Below are 13,001 nucleotides of genomic sequence, written 5' to 3' on the forward strand. Positions count from 1 at the left end.
TTGTATAATTAACTGAACAGTTCCAGACTTTAGCGACGGATGTTTCAAAGAATTAAAACTAAAAACAAACAACAGATTTAACAAAAAACAGCCACAAATATCATTTCAGCTGCAGCTCTACACAGTGCAGGTTTGCTGATGCAAGAAATCTTCTTTCCAGAGAAAGATCAATTTGTTGACATTCCTGTATCGTTGCATCATACGCAGCCCGGTGTGAGAAGCATCACTGCAACCCAACACCGGCCTCCGACACTGAAGCAGCATCGTCCAGTCAAATTTGTCAGACCTGTAGAATATCTGAACTTTCCAGAGCTGCACCGAAGTCGACATCTCAGAAGAGACCAAACATAAACCAGACACAATCAAAGCTGCGCCGGTTAATCGATCGGTTGAGTCCTTTTTTTAAAGAAGAGATCGTCCAAATTCTCTGATTTTTTTTCCTCCTCTGTGACAGTAAGCTGAATATCTTTGGGTTGTGGACAAAACAAGACATCGGAGTGCATCATCTTAGACACAATAGACAATTTTCTGACTCTTTATAGACCAAACAACCAAACGATTAATCAAGAAAATAATCCGCACACTTAACGACGATGAAGAAATGAGACTTTTGCTGATGTTCTTAATATCGTTTTAAGAGTGTCCTGCATTCATACACCGCCCCCACGCAAACATGATGATAAAAAATGAACATTTCTCTTAATATTATTAAAATATACTGCGCCGAAAGCAGGTTGTGCATTTTTACCATTTAAGGACGACTTCCTGAAATGACATGACATCAAAGATACAAATTAAAACTCCTGTGTGTGTGTGTGTGTGTGTGTTGAATTGATCCCAGTCCTGCACAGGTGTAGAGAAGATAGTGCCCCCCCCCAAACAAAAGTGAGAAAACACTTCACAGGTGGAAAAACAACAACAACAACAACAACAACAAATAAAGGAAAGAAAGTCTACCTGCCAGTTTGTTATATAAAGTCACGCTGCAGTGCTGTGTAACATCCTACCTAATGGCTGCTGGTGCACAATAGGAAGGATGTGTCATTCCTGACATCTGGGTCATATCTGTGAAAGCTGAGCTCTGCATGAGGCCTTCATCTGTCACCATCATCATCATCATCATCCTCACAAATCTGACTCCAAATGGCAGTGAAATGGTTTTTAATGTCTTTGCCCTTTGCACCCCTTTAAGAAGGCCTTAATACCTGAAGGCCCACTTAACTGGAAGTGTCTCTCCCCTGCTTACAGCCGCTCCAAACACTAAAACCTAAGCTGGTCAAGCATGCTTTGTTAATCCGGTATTTTCCGGCTGCAAAAAACAGCATTTGTGGGGAAAAATGCTGCACAGTGGACAAAAGGAGGAGGAGGAGGAGGAGGAAGAGGAAGAGGAGGAGGAGGGGAGGGGGATTAAATGGCTAAAAATGGTGAGGTGAGACAAAAAGACGAGATGGGTGAGGAGCATGAGAGAGGTGGTTTTCACAGATGACATGATGTTGCTTTGCACTGGAGGCTGGAAAGTGTCCTTTGTGTGAAGGTAGACTGGGCGCCATCATATTAAAGCGTTAGAGGCCTTATGGGCTGTCAGGACCATCCACACGCCGCTTTAAAGGCACTCACACGACGCCTCGTTGGGGCAGCAGGCGGGTCTCATTTGAGGGGGAAAGCCGCAGGGGAAGTGTCACCTACGTTTTCCTGTTATTTCACATAAAAAGCGTCGATTTTAAAGAGCAGAAACTTCGAGCAGCAGCAGCAGAACCAGCGTCGCTGCTGCTGCTGCTGCTGCTGCTGCGCATCCGACGGCCGACGCTCCCTCCCCGCGACGAACAAAACCACACAAACCGTTAGTTTACACCCAAATACCCGCGACAAAACACCCGTTTAGCTTATCAGCCATACAATTAAGGATGATATTTAAAATTCGGCGTGGGCGTGGTGGATGTTTTTCGCCGGGTTTGTGCCCCCAGCAGGCCGTGATTTCACCGAAGAAAACGTGAAGGCCAGCTGGTTAGCGAAAAGCGTTAACTGATTTTTTTTTTTTTTACAACACAAAGACGAAGGAAATACAAGCGGAAACAAAATGGCAGCCACAAAAAAAGCACCGTACTTACTGGGATATGCTTACTCATTGAAGATTGTAGCTTAATCATACAGCCGGTCCCCAGAAAAAGGTAAAAATGGTAAACGGTTCTCCACCATACAGTCCGGTGCTGTTTCTCCGAGCGGAGCCGAAGTCTCCTGATCTGCTCCGACGACGCCGTCAGTCTCCGGAGAAACACGAAGCCACTTCCGGTCACAACTTTCAAAATAAAACACGCCTATTTGGTAGCAACGAAAACTTTTTATTTATCCCTCAGAGGGGAAAGTTTGCTGTAACTGCAGCTCAAGGGACAGACAAAGCACACAGTTAAAGAAATAGAAAATTAAATAAACATAATATATACAGAAAAACCTTATATACACAAAAGAAACATTATATAATAATTCTAAACAATTATTATCCAGGCTGAAGACATTCCTGTTTACTTAATTTGTCTCTTTTACTTGTGTAATTCTAAGTCTGTCTTTCTCCAACTGAGCTTGTTTTATTTTCTATTATCTTGCTTTTCATTGTATTTAAATGTCCTTTTACAGTGTACTTTAAATACTTTAAATGTTTTATGCAAAGCACTTTGAATTGCCTTGTCATTGAAACGTGCTCTACAAATAAACTTACCATACCTAAGCACTCCCATTCTTCACCTGCTAATGTGATGCTGTGGTGATTTTCTCCATTTTGTTTGATTACTAGTCAAAAATGACTAGAGAGGTGCTATACAAATGGAAACAGATCATTTACCATCACAAATTGAATGTCTTTTGACAAACTGTGGCTGTTTATGATTTACAAAACAATTTATTTGAATTTTTGCACACAAACGTGTTTTTGAAGGTGTCTAGAAGTATTTAAAATCGTATAATGTTCTTCTTTTAGTGGTTTTATGTTACCACAAGATGTATTGTATATACTGTACGTTGTGTTGTATGCTTGTCCTTCAGGCTGGAGCCAATCCCAGCTGACTTTGGGTGAAAGGCGCGGTGGTACACCCTGGACTGATCGCCACTCAATCACAGGGCCGACACAGAGAGACAGAAAACCCATGTAAAAACCCCAAAACAAAACAAAAACAAACATGCAAACACAGAAAGGTTCAAACCAGTGCAACAGTGCTAACCATCACACTACAGTGCTGCCCTGTAAGAAATAATGATTAAATAAACATTTCCATAAAAAGTTTCCCCAATGCACCCCTGCTTAGAGGACCAGACACCAAAGATGTCTCCAATTTTTACATTTAATTATTCAGTTAACTATATTTATATATATTTGTGACATGAAGGTCTAAACACTGTGTTGTCCACACGGCCAATTAAACTGAAATCTGATTTATAATTGGACTTAAAGAAGTTACATAGAAATATATTGGGTCCAAAATACTGGAAATAGCCCAAAAAAATAATACATATATATTTTTTTATCAAACAAACAAGCAAACAAAAAAAAACAGGCTGCACAAAGCAATAAATTCCTAGAAAATGACTGAGAAAGACGTCAGCCCTTCAGTTAACAGACAAACGACAAAGACACCGTTGTTCTCAGACTGAACTTGGCCCACTGGAGCCTGCAGGGTCCTCATATACGTATATATTCTTAATAAATATATCTTCAAGCTGCTCTTATTACTTGAAATGTATTATGGTTTTATCTATTGTTGATATTCATCTCCTTTTCTTTTTCTATTTACTTATTTATCTATTTCTAATCAGCACTGAGGGTCAAAGGGCAAAGTGAGAAACTTGTGCAAATGAGAATCTGAACTGAACTGAATTGAAAAAAAAAGTGTTTTAGCTTATTTCTTAGCCATGATTGTATATATGTCACAAGTCTAACTAAAGAATTCAACTTGACATTTAGATTTTTTCCCCCACTATTCCTTCTTCTTTTGTTCCCACTAATCACACACATTTATTTTGAAGAGATAGCCATGACACTTCCGGTTCCTCCTCCATTGAATTACCTCCAGTTTGACGCAGCACTTTAAAACCCCACCCTGAAAAGTGTGAGGTGTTCTGCCCAGACATCCCTCTGCCTGCACGCCGCCCAGGTCAGGTGGTGCCCGGCCAGGCCAGTCATCCAGAGTCACACACACAAAAAAAAGTGCCATCTTCAAATTGATGGAGTTTAGAGAACATTTCTGATGCTGCTTGTTGTGTTTTCAAAGTTTAAAGGGACATTGCACACACAAAATAAGTAAATAAATGAATAATAAACTCCTGGTTGCATCCTGAGTACAAAGGCATCACTGCTGACTTTCTAAAATGTTGTTTTTCATTGCTTGAAGCTGATGTGGGTTAATGTGTTCGCAGCATAATGCATGTTCTGGAGACGCTGTTTATGGATATAGAAGTTAAATAATAAAAGCCTTGGTGGAGATGACAGTTTTGGCCAATCCATGGCATTGATCCGACAGAAATGATACAAAAAGCCCAACTTATCATAAATCAAGTGTCAGAATTGAGCTCCAACAGTGAAATCCTGCTTTAACCTGAAAGATGAGGATCAATAATCTAATGATAGACTATATAATAGTGAGTTCATTGTAGTCCAGCACGGATCATGTGATCCGTTTGGACGTCCTGGGCTTTCTTGTGATGCATCACTCACGAGCTTTCAGCTTTTCAAAATGTGGAATTAAAAAAAAAAAAGTAAGTTAATGTGGTTTCTGTTCTTCTGGATGTTGTTCACGAGTCTTGTTAAGATTAGAGAAGTGTGTATTAGTTTTAAGACTTTCAAAAGGAATCACCTCTTGTTGTTTTTAAACAGTTTTCCAACTATTGGAGGCAGAAAAGCCTCCGTTAAGAACGACTGAGGAAGAGTCAGACATCCAGCTGCCAGCAGAGGAAGCAGAAGAGAGGCAGGCAGCAGAGCATTTCTTCAGTTTGTTACATGTTTGTTTCCTAAATTCATCAAATGAGACAGAGTTTAAAGACAATGTGTTATTTTTTTTTATCATTAACAAATCAAAATACCTACTGTGATGTAGTTTTAGTGGAAAAAAGACACAAAACAAATAAATTAAAATATATATTAAAACCTTTTTTCTCTGGAGTCACAGGCGACAGGGGAGTACTGTTACTTTCAGTACTTAAAGTGCATTTTCCTGATTATGTGTTCATACTTTTTCTTGAGTGAATCACCTGAAAACCTCCTCCAGCACTACGCTGATTACACGTTAACGTTGATGCTGAGGAGATGTGAAGCTCTGATTAAACTCTCCTGCAGGAGTGAGTGCCCATGTGGTCGGAGTATGAGTGTAAGGAGTGCTACGTAAACCCAGTGGCAGCATTAGGAGTTTATTAGCAGCAGTGGAAGAGTATCTCCGTCTCCACCAAGTCATTTATAATTTAACTTTTTATCCATAAACAGTGTCTCGATCCATTTTTCCAGAGCATGCATCATGCTGTGAATACACAATATAACATCACAGAGAAGATTTAATCTAATCTTTAATACTAGTTAGTGTGTTAAATATAGAAAAGCATTGGAGCAGTTTCCAAAAACTTATAATAATAACAATAATGTAACTATTGGCTTTATTAATGTTAAAAAAAAGGGGTAAATCCTGGTAAGTGCTCACTTTCTGTTGTTTTTTATAGGTTATTTTTTCATGTTCACAATAAAATCTGATCTAAAATCTGATCTAAATAAATCATCCATTAATGATTTGCCAATAGATCAGTGAGAAAACATTATCAAAGGCATTTTTTTGGGTTCTTTGGTAAGACTTTATTTCACAGGTCTCTAATTTCTGGTTTATTTCCTAAAATATTCCAAGAAGATTCCTGGAGACGATGTTGATTTCAATAGATCAATACCAGTTAACAGTGAGCACAACCTTCACTTTCCACATATATGAACGACACCTGAATGAATATTATCTGGAGTTTTAAGGAAATTCTGATTTCTGTGTAATTATCTCCACATTGCAAAGTTATTTCCAAGAAACTTCAGGGGAAAATTAATAAGAAAATTCAGACGTTCCTTCGATCAGGCGTAACTTTACTCCCACTAACAAACAGTATCTGATGTAAAATCAATCTAATTATTTTAATAGATTAACTCTTCTTTAAAGACTGCGGCGCTCATACTAACTTTCTAATAAGTCAGTAAGACATCGATAAAGGGTCACAGGTTTCTTACTTCACGCCATCAAAGACCTGAATAAATTAAAAAAAAAGAGGGTTTTCATGACAACAAACCAAAAATATTCCTTCCATTTATTATTTATTATGATTCTGTGACGTATTGATGACTTGTTCAGTGAGCTTGAGTGAATCAACGTCAACCACAACACGTAAACTGAAAGGTGATTTTTGAGTTTGGAAACAAAGTTGGTCTGGAGCTTTCAACTCTATCCCATAGTCTTCCTCAGCAGACTGTGTTTGCTCAGTTTTTATGATATTTTAGATGTTTAAAATTAAATTTTTTTGAGTCCTTGAAGGGTTTCTCACCCATGTTGGTTTAAAGGTTGAGCCTCCAGAACAGCTACTAAATGGATCCTGAAAGGTAATAATAATAATAATATATAATACTTTTCAAAAACTAAGTTAAAAAGTGCTTTTACGTGGTTAAAACTGGATTAAAAAGCATTTCTGGACATGAGTTAAATCAAATAGGACTGAAAAAAAAAATAAAATTAAAGAATTAAACACATAATTATCAAGATAAGAACAATGACAGTATGAATAATTATAATAATAATAGAGGTTCTGCAGCCTCACATCCTCGGGCAGGAAGGATGAATGAGAAACTTGAGACCTGATATTAAACTACACTGCCTGAAGCCTGTAAGAACCAATTAACACTTTTATTATCTTCAGCATCTTCCTTAAGTGTAAAGCGGTTCCACTCAGACAGCAGCTCTTTAATGCACAGACCATCACTAACTGCAGCCATTGTCCGGTCCTCACAGTTGTGCGTTTTCATCTCTCTGGAATAAATACTTTTGCTCCCATATCTTTCTGGAAGCACAAACAGAGCTGCTGAGCTCTGCGGTTTCACTTTGCACCGACACAAAAGCCGCTCTGAATTGTCCCCGTCCGGCAGCCAATGAGCTCAAAGCAGCGGCAGCTCAGTCTCCACCAGCGGCCGGCAGGTGCCAGTTTCCAGCCGGACTCCCATGGGTGTTGGGGGTCAAAAAGAATTTTCTAATCCGTCACCATTGTACCAATTGTCTATAAAAATTAATGTGCGAGTGAGGCTCTGCCTTCACATGAGGGCTATCAAATTCCAAATCACAGTTCATGAAAGAATACAAACAAAGAAATGAATGACTCTGAAGATTTCAAGGTAACAATTCCACATCTAACTTTTTCATTTGTTTCAGCACATAAGTGTGAATGGATACAGCAGCTTTGGCTTCAAATATATAGTTTTTATTTGACTTTGTTGACCTAATTCCTTGCACTCTTTGGTAACTCTTCTCATATAAACTTGACCATCTCTTACCATACTTGTGACAGACCCATTGTGTGTTTTCCAGGAGGGTCAGAGTAGAAGCAAAGACCAAATAGATGGCACAAGGATGAGCCTGGGCAACAGGAAGGGAGTGAGGGTGACTGGGAAATGCGTGTCTCCTGTGGATTGGGAAAGCAGAGAAGCAGGCCCATCCATTGTCCACTCTCCCACCAGCACCCCTTTACCTCCAGACGTCCCCACTGTGATCCCCATCGGGCCCACAGAGCGAGCTGATGATCCCGGGATGGAAGAACAAGCCGCCGAGGAGGACTGGACCAAGGAGGAATCTTCTCAAACCAGGGCGTCCTGCGGTGAGATGGCCGTCCCCCGGCAGACCATGGAGGAGCTGAAGACCATCCTGAGGGGCAGTCCGCTGCTCAACATCCGGGGAAAAGATGACGGGAAACCGGGGAGTCCTTACACCTACCTCCACGGAGGCAGCAGCAGCAGCAGGAGTGGTGGCGGAGGCGGTGGTGGACGGCCCGACGGACGTCAGGACGATGGAAACCCCCACAGGGCGTTCACCACCTTCAAACCCAACTCTGACGCTTCCAGAAGGGGGCCCAGGTCATCTATTCAGCTGCCTTCCGACATGGATTCATCCAGCTCATTCAGGTCTGATGCCAACACAAATAGGCAGCCTGGGATCAGGGTACACGCATATGCAAGCGGCGGCTCCTGGGGAGAGACTGGAGGTTCTCATACAGGTTAGTGAGACTTTGGTTAAAGGACAAATTTATCCTCCTATAAATACAGAAATGCCTTCACTTAAAAAGTCAAAATTGAGCAAATAGAGAGCAGATAGCTTCGGCTCTTTGAGGACAAACCACTGAGAAATGCTGGTTCGAGGGGGCTCCAACAGTCTTGGTGTGGCTTTGTCTCATTCTGGCTCCTGTTTTAACTTGGACTTGACTTGGACTTCTCTAAGTTGAAAAATTAGGAGTTTGATTTGTGGTCTTTTAATTTCTCTGAACTGATTTGTCTGTTTGTAGAGTTATCTTGGTATTGATCTCACGCAGAAGGATCTACATTGTCATTGGTATTACATTGGAAACAGCTTGGATCAATGGTTTATTGTGTATTTTTCAGTGGAATTTGATTCTCTGCTCCAGTATTGTACTGTATTATACTGGATATTTGATGCCGATACTGATATTTGGGAGTCGTCTCTGCTCTCTTGTGGCCAAACTCTGTACTGGTGATGCTGTTTCTAAATTACCTCAAACCTAGTTTGGCATTTTTGTACTGCAATTTTATGTTATTATCATGTGACGTATACACAGATGTCACTATATCGACAATAGGTTATTATTATCATCTAGTTGTGTTGATTTGAAGTCATAGGGAGCTGGTTTAGGATTTGACTTTGGCTTGAAGCTCCACTGGAGCTTTGAGTTTTAGAAACACTAATGGAAAAACAATTATTGTGTATGGGTGTTTTTTTTTTTGTTTTTTTTTTTAATGGGATACTTGAGAGTATTTGAGATAAAACTCTCCAATGGTTGTCCAATGTTTTTGCAGATATTTCAAACTCTTTTCCACAGATAACGGAAACGACACCGTTGAGGTCTTTGGGAATCAGAGGTTCATTACAGCCATGGAGCAGATCAAGCAGCAGATCGCCAGAGAAAATATCAACTTTGTGCGGTTCGAGGCCACCGACCTCCACGGGGTGTCCCGGTCCAAGACTGTGCCTGTCCGCTTCTTCCATGTAATCACCTCACTTACCTAACTATCTACAAGGATTGATTTGGGGCCAGGAAATAGCAGGAATGTGCTTCCAAATTAGAAAGTGTTGCGGGGAAACAGCTGTGAGGTGGCGTACGAAGCTGAGCTTAGCTTAAAGCCTGGAAGCAGGAGCTTAGCACAAGTCTGGCTACGTGCAATTTCCAAAACACGACTCTCTGCTCAATACATCACATCTCTTTTGTTTAAATGTAGAAATGTAACAAGACTCTACAGCCATGCTAGCTGTATGTAGCACTGCTTTGAGCTAAATGCTAATGTTAGCGAGCTACATGTACACAGTATGCTCACATTTACTAATCACCACCAAACACAAAGCACAATAGAGGAAGAAAGGAATGTTATTAGTGTCGCAGGCATTTGCACAGAAACCAAAATATGAGATAAGTCAAGTTAAGTCATTACAATTTATCCTGGGGGCAACATGAATGTCTGCACCGAATTTCGTGAGAATCAAGTATCAACCTCATGGTGGCGCCAGAAGAACAGTCAGAGGTTAACTGAAGTCAGGAGGACTCATCCTCTGGGGACCATGAACACCTGAACAAAATTTCACATCAATCCATTGAATGGTTGTAAAAGTATTTCAGTCTGGACCAATTTTGCACATGGCCATCCCCTGAGCCAAGACACTACCATGGCTAAAAATTACAAATTGTGTTTTCACAGGACGTTTTGTGCTGCAATTGTTTCTTAGCAAACAACAGTTGGACATTTTTTACATAACACATATGATATAATGTGTTAATTAGTGACCTCCGGAGGTGCTGGTATGTGTAGTATGCATCTCCTCTTAGCTATACGTCCATGCTAAATGGTATTGACCCTTGCATCAATCTCTCAAACAAAAAACAAATGAGTATATTTCCCAGCTATGAACTTTTGTTTCAATGTAAATGTTGCATCCACAGGAGAAAGCTGTATATGGAGTCCCGATGCCGAGAAGCTACTTGGAGTTGACCCTGAGCCCCAAGAGCAACGAAGTGGACCACGCCAACACTGCAAACTTCAGCAGCGATGTCCTTTTAATCCCAGATCTTGCGACCTTCAGGGTCTTACCATGGGCTGAGCAGACAGCCCGGGTTATCTGTGACCCCTGTACAGTTACAGGAAACCCCCTTCGCACCTCCCCTCGCCTCATCGCCAAGCAGCTCCTTGGCCAGCTCCAGACCATGGGATTCTCCCTGCACTCGTCTTTCACCTATGAATGCTGCGTCCTCGGGGCACCGGACCGCATCGGACCAAAGACACTCCTGTTCCCAGCCACCACCCTGCTCAGCAACCACGACCTGCCTTTCTTCCAGCAGCTGGTGGATAGCATGTACTGCATGGGCGCAGACATAGACAGCATTTCCTCTGCAAGCGGCCCTGGCCAGATGGAGATCAACCTGAGGCCGGAGTTTGGGATTGCGGCCGCAGATAGCGCCTTCACCTTCCGCACCGGCATCAAAGAGATGGCCCGTAAACACAGCTACATTGCCAGCTTCTTCACCGACGATGGTCTGTACAACGCTGGGGTGCTTTCTCACAGCTTGTGGGATGCTAACGGCCGTCGTAGCCTCTTCCACAGCGGGGAGAAGGCAGGTGAGATGTCTGAGATCGGCAGGAAATGGCTGGCCGGGCTCCTGACCCACTCTGCTGCACTGAGCTGCCTGATGTCGCCTGGCCTGGGCTGCCGGAGCCACATCGCCAAATCGATGAAGGACCCCAAACGAATGCTGTGCGCCACCTACGGCTGCAATGACAACAGCAGCTCCTTCAACATCAAGTGTCACGGCGGGAGGGAGACCCACATCGACAACAAGCTGGGCTCAGCCATGGCCAACCCTTACATCGTGCTTGCCGCTACCGCGGCCGCAGGACTGGACGGCATCAGACGAAACCTGAACGTCGACACCAGTCTGAACAAAGCCCCCAGTCAGCAGAGGGACTTTGCCATTCCCGTGAAGCTCGACGACGCTCTGGAGGCGCTGGGGGACGATCACGTCATACGCAGTGCCCTTGGAGAGCCGTTTGTTCAGTATTTCATCGCCATGAAAAAGTTTGAGATTGAGACCCAAGAGCTGGATGATGAGAGGAACAAGTGCCTGGAGTATTTCATCTAGAGATCCTCCTCGTTTTATAATATGAGAAACACACACTCCCGTCGCACATGTAAAAGCATGAAAAATAACAGCTTGAATAAAGAATTTAATTTTATATATGATGTTGCTATCTTATTATTATTACTACACAGATTTTAGATATTTTTCTGAGTTATCTCGAAATAAAGGTATACATATGCCCTCAATATTCAAAGCAGTGTTGTGCAATTTTGTCGTGTGCGTTTCTTTTTTATTATCCTTAAGAACAATACAGATTACAGCTGTTTCTGTGAGTATCAAAGAATTTTTCTGCTAAACTTTACGCCTCTCTTCAAAAAGGACACAAATCAAATCCTAAATGTGATTTTGAGGCATTAATGCTTTTGGGGAAATAAGGCTGGTTTTCATGTTTAAGCACTGTTACATAAAATTACAGAATAACTACTATAGAATAATAGTTAACAAAGCGTGAAAACCGGTTTAACACTGATGTCATTAGTTTTGCAGTAATGGTTGCGGCCGTTTATATTTTATTCAACAACTAGATTTCATGACATCCATACATGCTTCAAACATGAATATCTTCTTCTGTGCAGACAGCCGAGCCATGAATGTCAAAATGATCAAACACACAGAAAACAGAGAAAATGTACATGAGAAATTAACATTTAACCGTATTAGAAAAACACTGAAAAAGTACATTAAAGGATGAGGTTGCAGATATATGTCTCTGTTTTTTGTTATATTGTCTCAATACTTTCAGAATCTCCTACTGAAGATGTTAACTGTTAATAAAAACAAAGAATACACAGTTTTATTTATTTAAAAAAAAAAAAAAAAAGGCTATTTAATTTCCAAAACAGCTGACAGCATTTGTTAGGGACTATTTTCAGCAGCGGATTGATACACATTTAGTGCTCTAGAAAGTATCTGGGGCAGCAAGATGCTGTATGATTGAATAAACTGTACTGGCTGTGTCCATTTTAATGAAACAGAGTGTCACCGAGTGTTAGTGTGTGATTCACTGATGTTTTTTTTAAAATAGTTTTTAGTTTTGATTGTGACACAAAGAAGTAGAACGTCAGGCTTTAGATACACACACAGTATTTGTTGTTGGAATAACAAATTGTTGGTCTTTTTTCGGATTTCGTATAAAAAGAGGAAATATATGAAATCTCTCGAGACTCAAAAAGAACAAATACATTCAATAAAAACACGTTGACTATGTTTACATGCCCAAAATATTCAGATTTTTGCTCTTATTCTGAAAAAGACAATATATTTCTCTTTATGTGGCTAATGAATAAATATTCTACTAATATTCCCGTTTACATGCAGTCGTGCCTTGTCCAATTAACGTGAAACTTCCCATTGACGTACCTCCTACAGTTACGCGCTTTAAATTACTTAATTGCCCTTTGAAGGAGTTTTCCTCCTTTTCAAAATGCAGTCGTGTTGCTCCTGTTTTGTACCCTCGTTGTTCTGCAAGGCTACACTTTGGTGTGCGTCTCTTCCGCAGCTTTAAAAACCACTGACTTGTTGGCTGTGTTGCCGTTGAACTTAAAAAAGGCAAGAGGATGTGTGCTGCAAACTGCTGGAGGTGCATATTCCAAATT

The 13,001-nt window shown here is 41.1% G+C and overlaps 1 protein-coding gene across 1 annotated transcript; it reads left to right on the forward strand.

Annotated features, from left to right (window-relative positions):
• Window positions 1–7,354: 7,354 nt before the first annotated feature.
• lgsn (lengsin, lens protein with glutamine synthetase domain) lies at window positions 7,355–11,406 on the forward strand. The gene is made up of 4 exons (XM_070856600.1): window positions 7,355–7,387; window positions 7,581–8,262; window positions 9,100–9,266; window positions 10,213–11,406. Exons 1-4 carry the CDS (start codon window positions 7,364–7,366, stop codon window positions 11,404–11,406), a joined length of 2,067 nt encoding a protein of 688 aa, XP_070712701.1. The 5' UTR covers window positions 7,355–7,363.
• The last annotated feature ends 1,595 nt before the right edge of the window (window positions 11,407–13,001 follow it).

Source organism: Pempheris klunzingeri, chromosome 3 (assembly GCF_042242105.1).
Source record: "Pempheris klunzingeri isolate RE-2024b chromosome 3, fPemKlu1.hap1, whole genome shotgun sequence".
Taxonomy (NCBI): domain Eukaryota; kingdom Metazoa; phylum Chordata; class Actinopteri; order Acropomatiformes; family Pempheridae; genus Pempheris; species Pempheris klunzingeri.

Coding starts and splice junctions, on each gene's coding strand:
- lgsn (XM_070856600.1), top strand. CDS start 7,364: ATGAATGACTCTGAAGATTTCAAG. Junction 7,388..7,580: donor ATGACTCTGAAGATTTCAAG/GTAACAATTCCA, acceptor TGTGTTTTCCAG/GAGGGTCAGAGTAGAAGCAA. Junction 9,267..10,212: donor TGCCTGTCCGCTTCTTCCAT/GTAATCACCTCA, acceptor TTGCATCCACAG/GAGAAAGCTGTATATGGAGT.